Here is a 20538-nt window from a genome sequence, read left to right on the forward strand (position 1 = left end):
CAAAGATTCCATGGGTGTTAAAGGTTCTTCATGGAACATTAGAAGCCAATAAAGAACCATTTTTAAGGGTGTTTTAAGATACATTGTGCAGCACATGGTTATGGTCCTCAAAACTGTTACATATTAGGATTTTGATATGAACGGAAATATTGAACATGCATTAGAATTGATCCGTCACAGAGAAAAAGTGACCAGGAGCTCTTAAATCTGGGCCAGTATCCAGCGTCAGTGTTTACACAGCTTTATGAGACATGAGTGTCTGGCAAACTCCTGAACTCATGATCTCGCCCATTTAGTCTCAATTATTTAGTAATAATAATAATAGCTAAATGTTCGATTATTTAACCTGTGTCTTCGAATTATAGAATAATAATAATAATAATAGAGCTACCATGATTATTAATACACATCACACGAACCTCAAAAATGAAAATAGTAAAAACGTTTATTTAACATATATTTGGTGTGTTGTAGTGTCAGAGTAGACGGGCTCTGGTAGTGTTTTAATTTGTCTAATGTTTTATGTTGTTGCAGTATGTTATCTTAAAGCTGATTATTCAGCACTTTGGTCTACATGTGTAGTTTGAAAGTGCTGAATGAATAAATAAATGTAAAATAATAATAATAATGAATAAAAGTTATTTCTGATTTATATCTAATTTGGTGTGTATGGGAGTTATAGAAGTTTTCATCATATACATAAATGTCAGGCAAAAAAATATCTTTAAAACATTTCTAAAAAGTACAAATATTCATTTGAGAGTCCAGAGGTTCAGCATTTGTCATATTTAGGTTTTTATATGTAGGCCTATTTACCTAAATGTATATTTATGCATTATTAAACTAAATGTTGCTAAATGTATTATTATTTCATTTATATTATTCATATTGATATCTCAACGAAAAGATCGATCTATTTTTGCATTATTTGTATTGCTGGACGCAGTAATGAATGTCACAACTCTTCATAACTCTTGTCTTCATGCAGTAGATGGCAGTATTGTCACGCAAACGCACAACGCTGTTATTCCTCCAGTAGGCGCTATTTTGCCAGGAGATTTGTATTCTAAAAAAAAGTATAATCGTTTAAATGTTATTGTTATTTACTTAAAAATTGAAATCTCTTCAACCAGAAATCTCTATAAATGACTTTATTCTAGAATAATTTTCCAGTAGCCTAATGTAATCACACATGGCTGTGATTGGTCCGTCCTACCATCGCTGTGTAAGGTAACAAGTACCACGTGACCTCGGTCTCACCTGGTTTTCTCCCAGCATCAATATTTATCCAGCTGTATAAAAGTATTTATCATTCTAAACTCATTTAATCTCAAATATTTAGTTATAGTAATAATAATAACAACTCTCGTGCTACAAGTTCGGTTGTTTAACCTTTGTCCTCGAATTATATAGCCTAATAGAGCTGGCAGTACATTTCTGAAATACATAATAAATATACATATAATATAATAATAATATAATACATAAATACATTTCTTGGACACAGTCACCTCTAATAACAGATCACTCTAAATTGTAATGTGGACATGCATTTTCTGTAAAGCTGCTTTGAAAAGCGCTACACAAATAAATGTGAATTAAGTTGAATTATTAAAACACATCACACCAAACCTTCAAAATAAAAATAATAGTTAAGTTTATAAAAAAAATAATAATAATAATATATCTTAAAGTGTGTTATGATATAATGTGTTGGAAAGCACTGAATGAATACATCAATACATTCTTCAAATATTAAGAATAAGAATAATAAAAGTGGTTTCTGAATATATCTAATTTATTCCAGCTTAGTATTTTTGGTTGATATATTCTGTTTTTTAGGCTATTAGACAGTTATATAGCTATCTGATATTTATCAAGTGCAAACAAACAAAGCATTACGATTAATTTCTTATTTCTAAGCCAAATTTATGTACTATGAAAAACTTACTTGAATGCTATACATAATACAATACACCTCTCTGATATATACAAACAAAAATTATACAAACAGGAATTACAAAATAAGTGGTAAACAATAAGATAATCAAATGTCAAAATAAATAAGACACTATGGGACATAAAACAATAAAGTGACATTTTTGACATTATGAAGTGTCCATTATTCTTACCCAACACAAACATTAGTGTGTGTTGAACAGTCTTGGGGTAGAAAGAAACTATTCCTGAATCTTGTAGTGCAAGTTTGAACAGTCCTGAGCCGTTTGCCAGAGGGCAGAAAAGAGAAAAGTGCCTGCGATCGATCATGGTGCTCTTTCTCTTCTTGAGGCAGTGTGTAATGTAGATGTCCTCAACTGCAGGAAGATTATTTTCTGAGCTGTGTTAACTGTCCTTTCCAGAGCAACAGCCGTACCAGGACGCAGTTCCCCCACTGCACTCCTGTAAAACAGCTGAGGACTGCATGCTCAGTCCATGTGAGTTTACTTATGAGGATTATGAGGGTGAATGTATAATTTAACTTTAGCTTGAGTGGATTTTGTTATTCTTGCTATTATGAAATATTCCTGATTTTTCTTTTTGAAATGTTTCACACAAAACATCTTTTGATCGGTGTTCAATCCATTGGTAGTTCCTGTGGTCTGTATGTCGTTACTCTCTGTTACTCTCTCACCCAAAGCTCAACTATACTGACATCATCCTTGAGGAAGTGACATCATTTTTTGTTGGGAAAAACAACACCATATTAGCCCTGACAGATCATCACACTGACTGGGAAATAAATATCTATGTTAAAGACAAGTATTGTTCAAACAAAGGGAAGGTGAAGTAAATATCCTTCAAAATGTTCTGTACCCTACAGCTGTTTAAATGATTTTTGTATTTGTATATCATTAGACTGATTTTTCAATTAAATGTTTTCATTGTTTTTTTTATTTGTAGGTTTGGTGTGATTTGTTTTAATGTAGTTTGTCTTATGTTTGATATCGCAGTGTGTTATGTTAAAGCTCTTTGTTCAGCACTGAGCTGAATGAATAAATAACTGTAAAAGAATAATAATAACAATAAAAAAGTTGCTTCTGATTTATATCTATTTTTTTCCAGCTTAGTGTTTCCGGTTTATTCAACAAAATGTGCCCTTTCTTATTAATTGCAAACAATTATGGACTGACTTTTCTTTTGAGAGCTTTATACAACTCTGATCTTATATTTCGAATGTGACAGCAGGTATACAATTTGTGGTAACACTTTATTTTAACGTGTCCTTGTTACATGTTACATTTATTTACTACAGTAATAACTATAAATTATAATAATTATAATATAATAACTATAATAAGTACATAGATAAATTACTATAACTCAGTACTTAAACATAATTACACTGCAAGAGGGACACATTAAAATAGAGTGTTACAAAATGTGTATATTTGTAAGAATAAAACATAAAAACAGTAATGAACAAACCATCTTGTCAGGCAACTACCAAGCTTTAGTTCATCCAGAGCAATGAACTTTAACTCTTGGCTCTTTCATTCTCTAGCTTCTCTCAAGCTATAATTGATAGTTTACATGTCTGAGCTTGACTAGGGCATTTCTGATGCCATTTAATAGTCTAGATGTTTTTTTTTAAATAATAATAATAAAACTTTTATTTTATGTCTTTTAACAACAAAAGCAAATTTATTTTAAGCCTCATATGGAAAATATGTGCAAACAATCGGTTTAGAATGTTTTAGTCTTTATAAGTATATGGTTTTATCTTTTGAATGGGTTTGCTTATAACTCTTCAGTTCTCATGTTGTATTTTCTGACATGGCATTGTCACTCTACCCGCTTTATTATTCTATTTCTAGGAATTATTTTGCACACGCCTGGCCCTTTAAATCCCGCCCACTTGACAGACAACCGCACAGACCAATCAAAACGCGTTATCCTACAGGCGTGGCCACAGCGCACACAAACACCGAATCGGCATTTGCTGACGTCACGGAGATCCACTCCGACCTGCCTTTAGCTTAGCCTCTTTAAACTCTTCCTTTTTTCATCTGGATTTGGTTTGTATCGCGCCTGGTCCGGGTGTAATTCAGAGGCAAGCGGGTCATTTCTCCGGATAGACAGTTGCGGAGGCTGACTGCTCATCTGACAGCCTTCTAGAACCCTGTGTTTAGAGATAACGAGTGAATTTCACGTGTTAGCTCGAGCTGATCTTCAGGAGAAACAGCAGTCATGGGCTCCAGAGCTTCATCTCTACTCAGAGAAGAGGACATTGAAGAAATCAAGAAAGAAACTGGATGTGAGTATTAGTTTTGTGTGGGTTAATAGTGTGTTTGGTTCATATAGACTTGGTTTGAGAGTTTTGGTGATGATGACACATGCTATCTGTCTTAAATGGGTAGTTGACTTGACATACTTTTGGGAAGTATGCTTGTCCTGTGGTGTGACATTTAGCTATACTTTTTAGACATGCAGTGTGCTAAATGAGATACAACTATGATATGATAGAACTGCTATACTAACTAACTATACTATGACACAACCAGAAAGTCTATAGGAGTACCTAATATTATAATTTTTTAACAAAATAGAAACTCACAACATGTTATGCTTCAACTACCTGTATAACAAACCTAATTCAACTCAGCCTATTAATACAGGTTTCACGAGCAGGTTTGAGAACCAGTGAAATAAACCGACTGGGTGACCCCTGCTCCTCTATGGGGCAGACTATCGTGTGTGTGTGTGTGTGTGTGTGTGTGTGTGTGTGTGTGTGTGTGTGTGTGTGTGTGTGTGTGTGTGTGTGTGTGTGTTTCTCATGATATGAGTGGGGTGTGTGTGTGTTGAGGGGCAACAGATGAATATCTCTAATTTTCAGAAGCTGCTGGTGTGTTTGTATCAAATACTGCATTACATCTGGCAAAAAAAAGTCGCTGTTTGAATTTAAATAGGCAAATGCTTAGAGGGATAGTTCACTTAATTTAATTTGTCATCATTTAGGCTACTCATCCTCAAATTGTTTCAAACCTGTATGAGTTTCTTTCTTGTGCTGAACACAAAATAAGATATTTTGAGGAGTGTTGACTTCCACAGTATTTTTTATACTATGGAAGATCCATCAACTGGTACTGTCTGGAATGACCAGATCCGGGCTGTGTTTTCCGAAAGCAGCGTAAGCCTAAGTTGATCGTTGAGACTACTGGTGGCAATTGTTCTACAATCAACTTATGCTTTCGATGCTTTGGGGAAACACAGCCCGGATCATCAGACTGGCGTTTAATAGATCAACCAGCAAGCCCTATTTTTCCGACATCTGGATGAAGTTATATCTGGATCAGGGTTTGGTAATCTGCATTGCACTGATGCAAATATTAATATTTTAATGACACTGTTTACACCTGTGCAGCTGTAATTAGAGGTTTACAAAATGTTATGTGATTGTTGGTGTGTGAGGGCCAAGAAGAGCTGCGTTTTCTGACCTCTGCCGTCTCCGGCACGGATGAACCACAGGGAGAGACGTACACCCCCACAAGATCTAGAAATAGTCTGAGGATACGGTTTATACCTTACTGGAGCTATATGGGTTATATGTTAGTCTTTATTTTGCAGACCACACAAACCTTACTCAAAGGGGCTGCAGGCTTTTTAAATGTTTTAAATGGCTGTTAATATATTATAGTTTCTAATGCCCAGATTGGTGTGGCCTATTTTATGTGTTTGTAAGCCCAGATTTCACCACATTCCTGTAAAGCCACATGAAGTGCTCTCCTACTTTGTAATTGTCGGGTTTTCCCGCTCTCTTCCTCTGGTGTCAAAGCCTACAGGGAAAATTCCAGGATTTCACACTGGTTCTCTTCATAAGTTTGAGTTTAACATGTGCTGCTGTATCCTGTGTGGTTTCCTTTATCACGTAGGATTGTTCTGTATTCATTTACTTAATTTACTCTAAGCTGTGTTGATCAAAGACTGAATTGTTGTGGCAGATGTTCCACTGATGTGGTCGGAAACTGGCTTTACTGTGTTAAAAAAATGATAAACAACAGTTTATTTGTGTAGGGATTTTCCGTTCCAAAGCTGCTTTATTTATTTTTTTGCTACATTTATTTTGAAGTGAAGGAAACTGTCAATAAGAGTCCAGTATAAACCATAAAACCTCATGAAGTTGGTTTTATATAATGAACAACAGTGTGTAGAGCTGGAATCAAAACAGTTTTGATTTATGAATTATGGTCCTTTTTTGTATTTATTTAATGGTTTTGATGACTTTAAAAAAAAATTAGTTGACCAAATGAACAAGCAAAGTTCAATTCAGTGTATATATACTTCAAAAAACTAAATATAATCAAATTACAAAATCTTTAATTTGATATTGGACATTTTGTCATTTTAATGTAGGCTATATCAGGGTTTCTGTGGGTCTTAAATGATTTATTTTTATACAAATAAAGGCCTTAAAAAGGTCTTAAATCAGAGCAGAACATCCTAAGTCTTAAATTTACCTTCATAAAACCTACAGAAACCCTCTAATCTGTCAATCTGATGATCACATCTGTGACCTGTCCTTAACCAGACTTGTTGTGTGTGTGTGTGTGTGTGTGTTACAGTCTCCCACAGTCAGATCACTCGCCTCTACAGCCGCTTTCACAGTCTCGATAAAGGAGAGAACGGAGCGCTCAGGTACGAGACACATGAGTTACATGAGTTGAGTAACAATGAACTTTAACCCTGTGATGTTGCAACACCTTTGACCCACGAGGAAGCAGATATTACACAAGCAGCTGTTATATCTGCACACCGCTTTTCATTTAACATTCACTCCAGCCTCAGGCTCTGTAAGTTAATATGTTAAGGAATGTCTAGCTCAGTGTTTGAGTTTTGACTATGAGGAAAGTGTTTTTCCTATTACATTGCTAAAAATATGACTTTTACTGTAAATATTCCTTGTTAAAGAGGGAGCTCAAGGACGGTAATGAAGCACGCATTTCCTTGTGTGACATTGCCGTAGTCGTTTCCATAATGTCCTACGTGTGTCCTTAGAACTGGAGTGACCTCTGTACACACCATGATTATTATCAATGAAAGTATGAAGAATATACACTGTGCACGGTGGTGCTGGTTGTGTTTTCTGGTAAATATAGCAGTAATAGTGTATGTCTATCCCAAATTGCCCACAAGTATTGCAGGATGTTTTATTGTTGTGCATTTGAAAAACAAACTACTTAAAAATGAACTGTTTCTAATTAACCCTCTGGTGCTGTTGAGTCATTTTTGACTGGAAAATTTTATGTTTTGGTTTTTATTCACTTCATCGGAATGGTATAAAACTTGGTAAAGGTTTGGATGTAAACCAAAAAAATCATGGATCTGATTTAAAATAATTTAAATAGTCCTGAAATAAATGGTCACACTTACTGTTTGCGGTCAAAAAAGACCACATTGGAAACGAATGGGAAACGAATTTCATCTAGTATTCTATAGTAATTTCATCTTTCATCAAACAAAATCTTACTGAAAAGCAAATTTTTTGAGATATCAACCTCAAATTTGGAACTTGTTTAGATTTATGGCTTTAATTTTCTCACCGTTTTTAAGTAAAACATGTTTTGGAAAATATGTATTTTATATTAAAAAAAATTTTTTTTGTTTTTTATCCATCAAAGAATCCTGAAAAATTGTATCCCCCTTTCTACAAAATTTTAAGCTGCACAACTGTTTTCAACATTGATAATGATAAATATTTCTTGAGCAGCAAATCAGCATATTTCACAGTTATTCTAAATTGTAATAATACATCACAGTATTTCTGTTTTTACTGTATTTTTGATCAAATAAATATCAGTATTGCAGCGCATAAGAGACTTCTTTCAAAAAGCCCCATCCTTTTTGAACGGTGTTGTATAATAAGCCAAATTCAACTTTGAAACTTTTGTGAAAGATTTGAATGATTTTTGTGACGCCTTATAAAACGAAACTCGTTCTGTTGACCAAATATGCTGAAGTCACAGGTTGTGTTCTTGTTATAATTGTTTGTTTTTAATGACAACATCCTCTGTGGTTTAAAATGGTGGTTACTTCATCAAAGATCCTCAGCGATATGGTTAGTATAAAAAAATCCTGAATGCTGCACGTCACAGTGTTGAGGACCTGCTGTATTTGTTGTCACCCCAAACATCCGTCAGGCTGAGATTAGAGACCGAACTCTTGTGTTTGAACAATAAATAGCCTCATGAACTCCGGGCGGCAAGGTGTGTGTGTGCGTGTGTGTGTGGAGGTCACTTTCCTTATGCCTGAGAAGGTTACTCCCAGAAATAATCTGTTACTAAACTCTTTTTTTTTTCATCATTGTAATGGGATTATGGATCCAATTACGCTGTCTGCACAGTATTTGCGTTATTATCACTCGTATCAGCCTTTACTAGATCAGCAATAAAAGGATAGACATCAAAGTATCATTTTAACAAGTCCCATTTTCACAGAATCAGGGTTGGGCTGTCCCGTGAAGCACAGCTTTATACTCATTACTTTGTCCAATGTCAACTCAAGAGCACAGAAACGTGTGCATGTCGAATAATTCTCATTGGCTGAAAGAAACAAGCCTGAAAAGATCAAGCCGTATCAAATGTTTCAGCAGATTTACTTTTCACCAGGAAAAAAATGCTTGAAAAAACAGTTATTGTTATAAAAAATATGTAAGGTAAGGACGTTTTTTTACAAGAACAGTCTTTAATTATTAAAAAAAAGTATGGTTTCTCATGTCATTTCATTACTGGAAAAATTTTTCTTAATACAGTAACGTTACACCCGACTCGTTTCCATAGAGGCACATCTGTAAAACCTGAAACTCATCCGAAACATATTTACACACAACAGTGGTGTGAAGTATTTGAATAAATGTTATTGGTTAATGTATTTAAGTATCTTTTTAAGTACATGTCATTTACTCCAATATATTTGCATTGAGTAATGCGATTACTATGCTACATCCGAAAGCTAAAAATTGCATCAGTTGGCATCAAGGCACGTCCAAATCCAATTATAGCTTCACTTCCTGTCTCCTGAGATGCCTTCATCTAAATTGATTTTTGAAGGCATCATAGATGTATCCATCACTGCTTTTGATATCCCAGAATCCTGTGCGTTCCATTCTGTGACAGTTGAGCTCAAATATAAAGATGGCGTCTGAATGTTGCAGTTGGTGGTCAGATTTTGTGTAAATGTACTTTTTTTTTTTTTTTTTTTTTTTTTTTTTTAAACCAACGTTTTCCACTTCTAATGTCATATCTAGCAATAAGTTACTTTTACTAAAAAAAAGACGACTTTTACTCAAGTTGTACTAAAATTGGTAATCTGTAACTTGTATGTTTTGTAAGGCATCTGTACTTTTACTCTCTCTTTACACCTCTGACACTGAATAACACACTCTCGCTCTCCCCCCCCTCTCAACCCCCTCTCGCCCCCCCCTCTCTCTCTCTCTCTCCCCCCCATCTCTCTCTCTCTCCCTCTCTCTCTCTCTCTCTCTCTCCCTCTCTCCCAATCTCAGCCGGGAAGACTTCCAGAGGATTCCCGAGTTGGCCATAAATCCTCTTGGTGATCGGATAATTAATGCCTTCTTCCCAGAGGGGTGAGTAACATCTCAGAAGACATTTGAAATATTATATCTGTTATTAAACTAGTATAGTGTACTGTATTTTTTTTCTCTGCTTTTTTCTGTAAAGAACAACAATGTATACAAGTTAAAGAAAACAACAAAACATATGTTATTGGAAATAGAAAGATAAAATGGGTAATATTAAAGTGAGAAAAGGGTGTCCATATTTCACTTAAAAAAGTAAAAATTAATAATCTTATTTCAGCACCAATAAGTTTTTTTTTTGTGCAATAAATTTGACATTGAATTTAATTATAAACATATACACTTCTGTCCAAATATTTGGGAAAAGAAGTCTCTTATGTTCAGCAAGGCTGCATTTATTTGATCAAAAATAAAGACTGTAATACTGTGAAATATTATTACAATTTGAAATAACTGTTTTCTATTTGAATATATTTAGATTTTCAGCATTATCACTCCAGTCTTCAGTATTCTACTTAATATTTTTGTAGAAACCAACGTTTTTAAGGATACTTTAAAGAAATGAAAGTTAATATATACTTCTTTTTTTTCTCGTTTGGCTTTGGGGGAAATTCTTGACCAGTTTCATCACATTCGTCTGTGTTTCTCAGAGGATATAGTTTCCATATAAGTTTTTCAGTGTCTGTGTGAGTTTTTGGCTGGAATTTTGTTACTGTATGATACAACATGTTTAGTAACGTCTCATTGCTCTCTCAAAACACAACATGTGGGTTGTGTCACATGGGTTGTTGGTTTCTTCATGGTTTATTTGGTTTCGAGTGTTTGATTCTTACTGTGGACTCAAATTTCTTGAAGCATGAATAAACTTTCTTGTGGGCATGTCTGTAAAAAACACTGTAAAGCACCAGTCTAAATTAGGACAACGGTTTTTATAGCATCAGGGATTTTGTGTGGAGCAACGTCTGGGCCTATAGAGATTCAGATATCAGTTGCCAACTAGTGTGGATCTTAGTAAACAAAACATAAGTTTTAAAGTTGTGTATTTCTCTCTCTCATGTGTGTCAGTGAGGATCAGGTGAACTTTAGAGGCTTCATGAGGACTCTGGCTCACTTCCGTCCTGTGGAGGACAATGAGAAGAACAAAGTCCTGACACCTGGAGAGCCGCTCAACAGCAGGATCAACAAACTCCTCTGTAAGTTCAACCCACACATCTCTCATATCGATCAGAGAAAGCTACTTGCCGGAAGGACCCTGTAAAGTAATCCCAGAAGTTGCTCTTTGGTTGGGTTTCAAACATACACTCTAGAAACGAGTCCAAGGCACTTCTTCCGGTACAAAAAAGTTAAATAGCCTTTATTTTACATCATGGCTAATCACAATAGAACATTAAAAATAGTTGGGGTGAAAAAACAAAAGAATCATTGCAGAGGGACCTATCGTATTGTTAACCAGTGCAAAGTATAATAACATGCATCAATTAAGAAAAGACAAAAAGAATGGAGTTAAATATAATTCTTCAACTGAAAAATCCAAATGGCTTCCCCTTTGTAAAAGTCTCTGTAATCTATCATCCTTTCTAATCCATTTACTTGCTGCATCTGAAATCGCATACTACCGTATATACCCGAATATAAGACGACCCTGAATATAAGATGACCCCCCCCCATTTCCAGACTTATTTTTGGATATAATCTGGTTTTCAACAGAAAATAATTTTATTTGAAAATTGCACTGATAATTCATTCTCTCTCTTCCTGCACGCGCGCACACCTTTCTCTCTCTCTCTCTCGCTCTGCGTCTCGCGCGCACCTCTTTCGCGCACCTCTCTCTCTCTCTCTCGCTCTGCGTCTCGCGCGCACCTCTTTCGCGCACCTCTCTCTCTCTCGCTCGCTCTGCGTCTCTCGCGCGCACCTCTCTCTCTCTCTCTCTCTCTCTCTCGCTCTGCGTCTCTCGCGCGCACCTCTCTCTCTCTCTCTCTCTCTCTCGCTCTGCGTCTCTCGCGCGCACTTCTCTCTCTCGGCGTCTCGCGTGGCAGAGAGGAGCAGCGTTTTAATTTAGTTAAACACCGATATTATGTTGCTTCTCTAATTTTACATGCAAGTATAGCCGAAATCACAGCACATATATTGTCTTTATCTTATGTGTATTTGATTTCATCAGACGACGGCTCGATTATCAGGATTTTTGTGCAGATTAACATCTTGGAAGGGAAAGCTGGTTGTCTTAATGGGTCGCGTTTCAGTCACTATTTCATATTAATTCGTTCTTTCTCCCTTTCCCCCCGTGATTTAGTCTATATCGCGAATATAAGATGACCCCCCATTTTTCAGCCTATTTTTAGAACAAAAACCTCGTCTTATATTCGGGTATATACGGTATATAGTGGTAGGTAATACATTTGGTTTGAAACTAACTTCGCAACCATTAAAAAAGTACTTTCTATATAGTATGAATGAGTGTAGTATGATGAATGAAATTCAGACGCACTACATCCACTGTTGTCACTGTCATGTGACATACCAGCGTCAGTTGCGTCACTTCACTTCCATTGACAAATCTTTTCTGTGGCCTCATGGGATAGTAAAGTGTCCACGAATGTAAACTTCAGAATCTCAGCAGAAGTAGGTCATCCGGGGACTTTGAGTGTTAATATATATATATATACATGTGTATATGTATATGTATGTACTATATATATAGTACATTCTACACTTAGTCTGGACATAGAAACAATTACAAGGACATTGAAGCCTATAAATCACATATGTTCTTTTAAATTAATAAATGATCTAATTGGATAAAAAAAAATTCATGCAAACATCTACAAATGATTTGGTTTGAATTACATTCTCACAGTGATTGCAACGTCTACACTTAATCATTCCTTGTATTTCTCCGTCCAATTTAGTTGTCTGTTTCATAGCAGGAAGTCATTTCTTGAAAAGACTACAGTAATGTCTTTAATCGTCGGAGCATTTCTATAATTCACAATTGGAGGTCTCTAAATAATTTTAAAGATTATATTACAAAAAATAAATATATATATATATATATAATATTTTTTTTGTAAATAAATTATGTTCTATTGACCTGTCTATTCATCAATGATTCCTGAAAATAAAGTGTCAGGGTTTCCACAAAAATATTATGCAGCACAACTGTGTGATAATGACTAGAAAAATGTATAATAATCAGAAAAGTTACTTGACCAGCAAATCTTTTGTGACACTGAAGACTGGAGTAATGATGCTGAAAATTCAGCTTTGCATCACAGAAATAAAAATAAATTTTAAAATATACTAAAATAGAAAACCGTTCTTTAAAACTATAATATTTCACAGTATTTACCAATTTTACTGTATTTTGACTGACTTCTTTTAAAAACATTTTTAAAAGACTCCAAACTTTAGAACGGTAGTGTATATATAATTTTGCCTCCATATTTATAATTTTGCAGGGCCTCATGAACATTTTTTTTAATGCTTTGAGTGAAATACTGTACACAAATAGCAGAATAAATGGCCAGTTTTACTGATTCACAAGAATAAATGGCACTTAACATCTCCAATGCTATTTTTGCTGTAAGGATTAAAAAGTCACAACATAAGGAATATTTTTAGCACAAGTCATTAAATGCACTTTAGATACTTAATATAAAACTTGAATAAAAGACACATTCAAATTAGTTTTAAATTCAGACCTGAACAATCAGTCTCATCATTTCTTCAGTTTCTTCAAAGCTTTTATAAGCAGGCAAAATGTCATTTCCCGAAAGAAAACGAAGGGCTTGAACTGATCGTACTCTTAAACTTAATTACAGTTTTTAGTGATTCTGTAAAACCTGCTTTAGTTCACAGCTACTCTTTGTCTCGTTCTCAGCCACCATCTCTTGCACTGTGTTCATGGCCCATACAGTGTTGTGATTTAAAGCTTTTCATAATAATTCGATTTTCTCTTATTTCTCCACAGTCGCTTTCCGGTTATACGACCTCGACAGAGATGACAAGATTTCTCGAGAGGAGCTGCTACAGGTGAGAGAATCGTGCTTAATGATGTACAACAGAAAGCCTCTGCACTCGGCTCTGACATGGGACACAAAAGACCGTTCTGTACCGTCTGAACAATGCAGCTCTGACTCACATGCCCTTGCCACCTGAAACCAGCTATTCGTATTCGTGGAAGACACTCTGCTAGACAGGGAAAACTCTTAGTCATTCCAGCTGGATTTCAAAAGGTCATTCAGGAGCAACTCCGGGGACTTCTAAGACGTATTTATTTGACTATCAAAGATGAAAAAGAGATTTTGAGAAAAAGAAAACCGATATAAATGTTTGTTATTTTATCTACTGTTATATTTTGCGCAAAAATGTAATAATAATTTAGCTACAAAATGCTTCTTAATTATCATTAGCATGTGTAATATTCCCACAAGCGCATCCTATTCTATTGCTTTCTGTTTCAGGGAATATTTATTTATTCATTCATTTTTTTAAATCATTTTATTTTTAAACCTTCACTATATTTTATTAGTAATTTTTGGTCAATTTATTTGGTTGGATAGTTTATCATAACTTTTTACAGTCTCAGACCATTAGAATTCACCCTTCGCCGGGAGTTTGATTGATTGACAGACCTCCTTAACACCGAATGCGCCATTTTGTCCGACAAACAAACCAGACAGGAAAGTTAGTTGATTAACGTTGGTGGACTTGAACTTGAAAAATGGTGTGCATTTACTTTTTTCCGCAATTGAAACGACATACCTTCTTATGTTCATTGTGTGTATTTTGTGCTATAACTAGTAGGAAGAGGTGATCGGTTCACGTGCCGCTAAAGCGATCTGTCACTACATATTTAAGAGATGGTTCACCCAAAAATGAAAATTCTGTCATTAATTACCATATCGTTCCAAACCTGTAAGACTTTCATTCATCTTCAGAACACAAATGAAGATGTTTTTGATGAAATCTAAGATATTTCTGTCCCTCCATTGACAGCTACGCAACTGAAACTTTGACTTTTCAAAGCGTTCATGAAGAGATCGTAAAACTTATCCATATGAATTGAGAGGTTTATTCCAAAATTTCTGAAGAGACACGATCACTTTATGAGAAGAACAGATTGAATTTAGGCTTTTATTCACATTTAAACATTCATAAACTCACACATCATCAGTTGTGGTAAACGGAAGCTCAAGCATGTTCTCTTGACGTGTGAGAACCAATGAGGTTCATTCTCGTGTTACGCATCACGTTTGAGCTTCAGCAAGAACCAATGAGGTTCATTCTCGTGTTACACATCACGTTTGAGCTTCTGCAAGAACCAATGAGGTTCATTCTCGTGTTACGCATCACGTTTGAGCTTCTGCAAGAACCAATGAGGTTCATTCTCGTGTTACGCATCACGTTTGAGCTTCAGCAAGAACCAGTGAGTTCTCACACGTTCTGTTGAGCTTCTGTTTATGTCCGCTGATCAGTAACAAAGCTACAAATTGTCAGTTATTGTAAAAAAAACCCGCTGGAATCTTAGCGACCGATTTAATATAAATAGTATCCATCCTACTTGTATTATTTTTATGTAACTGGTGGGCCAACACTGAACAGGCATGGAAATGTCATGATTGTATTTTAATTATTGCGGTTTCTGACATTTAGAAATCCAAGGGTTTCATTATAAACCTTTTTTGCAGCTTAGTTTCAGTATATGGTCTTTTTTAAACCTCAGGAGATCACATCAAATTATTATATTCCTCATGAAATAAGCCATTTGAAAAGAAAAGTGAATGCACAGAGAATTGCAGTCTGCTTTTCAGTCTCTAGAGGACACTGCATAACAATGTAAAAAACAAATAAGACTGAAACTTTTTTTCCCCCAGGTGCTGAGAATGATGGTGGGAGTGAATATTTCTGATGAGCAGCTTGGAAGCATTGCAGACAGAACCATCCAGGAGGCGGACACTAATGGAGACATGTGTATCTCATTCAATGAGTTCACCAAGGTAATTCCTGGAAAAGGGATTAGAATTCAAAGTATTTGTGCCCCACCTAAAAGGATAGCTCACACTAGAGTCTTATTTTGTGTTTCACAAGAGATCGAAAGCATTACAGGATTGGAATGACATGAAGGTGATTTAAATGATGTACATTTTTGAACTATTTCTCTTAAAATGCCTATTTTTGTTCCTCAGGTGTTGGAAAAAGTGGACGTCGAGCAAAAGATGAGCATCCGCTTCCTTCACTAAAGACCAAACGCGTTCCGAACTCTTGAGTGGAGATGATACGCGTCAATATAGTTAGACATGCCCCCGATTCTTATTTCTGTGGGACGATTCGTGCTTGATAAACATAATTGCGTTACTTTAGTTCCAATCGTCTGTCACTCTTGGGTTGCTGTCGCACTAGACGGATGACGTGTCCCGGTGCCTTCACCGTTCTCAAGTCACTGTGGCTTTTCTCTCGTGTATTCAAATGAAATTTATTCCAGCTGTGGAATTGACTTTCCAGATGGGGAATATTGATATTGATGGGTGTTTTTCATCATCGTAAAAGGCCAAATCTGATACTTATGTAATAAAGAAATGAGTTTATGAGGTTTTACGTGATAAATTTTCCTTCACGCCCATTAAATGGTTTTCGCTTGCAGTGAGAAATACCTCACAATTTATTTATTTTTCTAGTAGGGTGGATGAGGATAATGTTTTCTTACTCGTGATGGATGATTACCGCTAGTCAGTGCGTAATGGGGAGTTAAAATAGCTGAATAACTCAGAAAATAGGTTTTCAGTGTGTTTTTTGTCTTTAAATACCTAATGAACAGAGGAAATAATCAGGTCAGTTGAGTATTTATATCAGTGAGTGATTCTGTGCTGTTCGTATTAAATCGCATGCCTGCATAGTTAGATGTCGAAGTTCATTTTTAAATAGGGAAAATTTCCGTCTCACTTCGGTACCAAACGAAAACGAGATGTTTTTGTGTAAGACACCGAAATTTGACATCATAGCATTTTCCAATGCTTACCCTAAACAAGGCCGTAACCATGCCTTGTAGTTTGCGGGGACCTTTTTTTATGTGATCTTTTTATTTAAATAAATTATTAAAAGAGATTTAAAGGAATAAAGAAATATTTGTAGGCGTGAACTAATCAATTAAACCTATTAGCAAATTATTTTTTGTTTTAAAGTATGCACACATGCAATCTTATTCGTATCGCTGATGTTGAAAACGTGAAATGTTTCTGGTCTCGTCACTTTCAGTTATGCATGAATAATGTACATGATACCTTGTTTTATTTCGAAACGGAAAAACTTGATAAACTTCAGTAGTTTGCATCACTGGATATTACTGTGGGTCATTTAACATTTCTGTCGTGAAGCAATTGTCAAATATTATATGATTAGCTACTTACATCTTACCATACACTCTCACCATTAAAGCTAAATTAAATATAACTTTTCTTAGTCTGACTTTTCGTCAGCTGAACAATCGGTGTGTTAAACAACAGGACAATCCATTGAGCGCACTGTATTTCTATCCATCACAGCATCGTCTTCATTCCTGTCAAAAAATGTAACATGGCGCTACCCTGACTAAGGTCTGTTAAACAGCATGTGATGCGCACCAAAGTTTGTGTTGTTGAGGAACGTATTTTTACTTTACTTAGTGATCAATTCGATTTTAGATCAATTTAGAGAGATCAAATTACAATTTTAAACGGCCACAAAAAAAATCAGCTAGATTTGCTTTTGAAGAATGGACTCGAATTATAGAGGGACCATGCAATAATAGAGATGTGCATGTGCTCTTTACATTTAGACCAGTAAACCTCTAGAACATCTTAGCAACATGGAAAAAGACACTTAGAACTCTTTATCAACCCCATAGAAACACCTTGGCGCCCGCCAACAAAGCCTTAGCATCAAGTTTTGCACAGTCAAACTTCTGAAAGTGTTCAAATCTAGTGATTTTTTGCAATACTGTTTAGTCGTGCAGAATTGACTCACCTTTAAGCTTCAAGCTTGGTCCAGTCGTGTGTGTGTGTGTGCGTGTGCGTGTGGTATGGTATATGTTCTCAGAATTGTCATGCATCATTATTTATAAAAAGTGTACTCTGAGCCAAAGCGTCACTCCCTTACTACATCACTGTGCTGTTAACTACCAATCATTTAATCCGCTGACCGAGCGCTTGCGTTGATCAGGGTGGGAACAACAGTCTTTTGCATTTTAATGCTAGTCTTTGCTTAATGTGTGAACAAAATCAAACACTGATTATTTAATTATCAATGCTACGATTAAATCCATGTATAGTATCGCTCACAGGTACTTGAAGTTCTGCTGCGCTTCTTGCAGATTCTTCCTTTATGTAACGATTCTTAAATAAGCTTGAGTTTGACTTGGAAAGGTTTTCCAGAGCTTTTTTTCAAGAGAACAAAAAATGAAATCAATCAATGTGGTGTAATAATTATGATGTACATTTAAGATGTGGACTCTAAATAAATAAAAAAGTGCCATGATTCCCTGGTGTTTAGTGATGTAACTGGTGTGGTTCGGTCTGTAGTGCTTCAGACTTACAAAGATGGTGCGCTCATAGTACAGTTTTACACAACTGCTATGACACAATACTTGGGTAGTTTTTCAAAACTCAACACAGTGAGCACAACATCAGTATGTGTGGGCTAAACTATGGATTATTTATCATTGCTTTGGCACACAATACATTCAATGATGATATCTTTCAAATTACGTGAATATAATTATCTAGTTCTAAGTACCATCAAGATCAATACTTGCAATATGACATGCTTTTATTAAATTAATTTATTTGTATGATTGATATGTATAAGATTGGTAATTATAGCTATTTATTAAAAAACTGGCTTCATTCTAAAAACAAAATTCTATCGATCAGAGGTTTGATTATATCGATCTATCGGTTTTTAAAACAATTAAAACAGGCAGAAAGTCTTAAATTCATAAAGTCAGGACATTAAATGTATTGCAAAAAGAATTATATCCTTCTCCAGTATTTTTGTCCTGTTTTTTTCCAATACTGATATCTAAACATTTTTAAATCAAGACACATTTACTTGAGATGCAAATGTAAAATGTCTTGAAAAAATTTAACAAAGATTTTTTTTGTACATTTTCTAATTCTATGTAATATTTTCATTTTAATAAACTGTAAATATACTGTGTACACTACAGTAATTGCAGCTTTTTTTTTTTCAAAGTCAGTAAGACATATAGGTTTTGAAGCACAATGAGATTCAATCCAACCATGTTCTAGTATGAATCTCTCTCATTTCCTAACACCATATTCAGGAGATAAAGCAGACTCCTGTTGCTCTCCTCCCATTCCCAAGCACCCATTCATCCATTGTCCTATATGCCAGACATGCTGCAAACGGCACCATTTATGTTTCTTTGTCTTCACCCTGCTCGCATTCACACTCTTACCCTGTGTGAAACACAACAATATGACCTAATCAATATTCTTTTGTCTCCAGTCTTCACATTTACATGTTAAAAACAATCTGCCCCATCAACATCAACCTCCATCTACTCATCTTCACACTTGTAATGTCAATCTATAAACATCACCAAGAGTATAAAACATTTTTTTTTCACCCAGTCTTTTATGAATTGTCTTTATAGAATTAAACTGATTATAAAATATTTAGGACTTAATGTGGTTATTATGGGTCACTTATGGGTCGCTTAAATACTCAATTATTAATCTGAATTGTAGCCCAAGTCATTTTTTATTTTCTGCACATCTTTATTTATTTTATTTATTTATTTATTTAATGCTTTATTTCGAACATAACCATAAAACAAGTAACAAAAGAAAGTAAATTGAAAAAAACAAAGAAAAAAACAAACAAAAACAATTTATGTTAATAATATGAAACAAACATGTCCGAAAAGGAGTAGGATGAAGCATAAGCTTATTAAAACATACCCCTTCTCCACTATTCAATAAACCATCAATCTTTAAATTAGATCATTTCATTTTTAGTTTACATAATTAGATTAGATTATCTAATTTTTATTTTATGTTATGTTATGGTGACCAGATTACTGAAATGGGGAATGGGGACATTTCCCAATTTAGTGGTCAAAATATCATTGAAATCTCAATTTTATGAAAAAACAACAACAACAACAACACACACACACACACAGAGAGAGAGAGAGAGAGAGAGAGAGAGAGAGAGAGAGAGAGAGAGAAACAATAGGTTTTTGAATGTGTTTGTTTTTATTTGTGCCCATTCCATATGACCTACAATCATTATAATTAGTAATTATTAGGATGTTTGCATGTAACTGGTTTTAATACAATTCCTCAAAAATCACATGAAAAGTTAAATAGTAACCCTAGTAAATATACTACTAAAAAATAGTAAACAGTAGTGTAACAAAATTACAACTTTACAAAAATTACAAAATTAAACAAATATGAGATCATACGATACAACTATTTAACCTTTTCTTACGTTTTATAATTGTATTTTATGTTTTCCTTTTCACAAACTCTAGGTAGGCTATAAAGTAATTACAACTTTTTAAAAATTCAAGCTTTGAAAGTGCTTGATCATAGTTAAACTCACAACCAGTTGTTGTTGTTTTTTACACCTTTTCTTTTAGAGCTTTCATCATTTAACAACAAACATATCAATAAATAAAAAACTTAGGTGAAAACATTGACATGGTTACATCAGGGCCGGATTAAGAGTTCAGAGGCCCCTGGGCACAATGACTTGTAGGACCCCCCCACCCCCCCTTAACTTAATATACAAATGAAATAAACAGTGCTTTATTTTTTCAGCTACAGTATGTGTATTTAACAGCATTGAAGAAAGTCATTAAATGATATGAAATATGAAAATAAAACACAACATAGACTTCACTGAATAAATTGTACATTGATTCTTATTAAAGCGACTATTAAAGTTCTCAGTCAAGAGTGAGGGATTTGCTCTTTGTATTTTGTTGTTTTATTAACAGGGAC

At 34.8% G+C, this 20538-nt stretch overlaps 1 protein-coding gene across 1 annotated transcript; it reads left to right on the forward strand.

The window, feature by feature from the left end:
• The first annotated feature begins 3909 nt into the window (after nt 1–3909).
• Nucleotides 3910–18729, forward strand: chp1 (calcineurin-like EF-hand protein 1). The gene is made up of 7 exons (XM_079636321.1): nt 3910–4255; nt 6561–6633; nt 9497–9577; nt 10595–10722; nt 13500–13561; nt 15406–15528; nt 15718–18729. Exons 1-7 carry the CDS (start codon nt 4189–4191, stop codon nt 15769–15771), a joined length of 588 nt encoding a protein of 195 aa, XP_079492447.1. The 5' UTR covers nt 3910–4188; the 3' UTR covers nt 15772–18729.
• The last annotated feature ends 1809 nt before the right edge of the window (nt 18730–20538 follow it).

Source organism: Phoxinus phoxinus, assembly GCF_949152265.1.
Source record: "Phoxinus phoxinus genome assembly, chromosome: 14".
Taxonomy (NCBI): domain Eukaryota; kingdom Metazoa; phylum Chordata; class Actinopteri; order Cypriniformes; family Leuciscidae; genus Phoxinus; species Phoxinus phoxinus.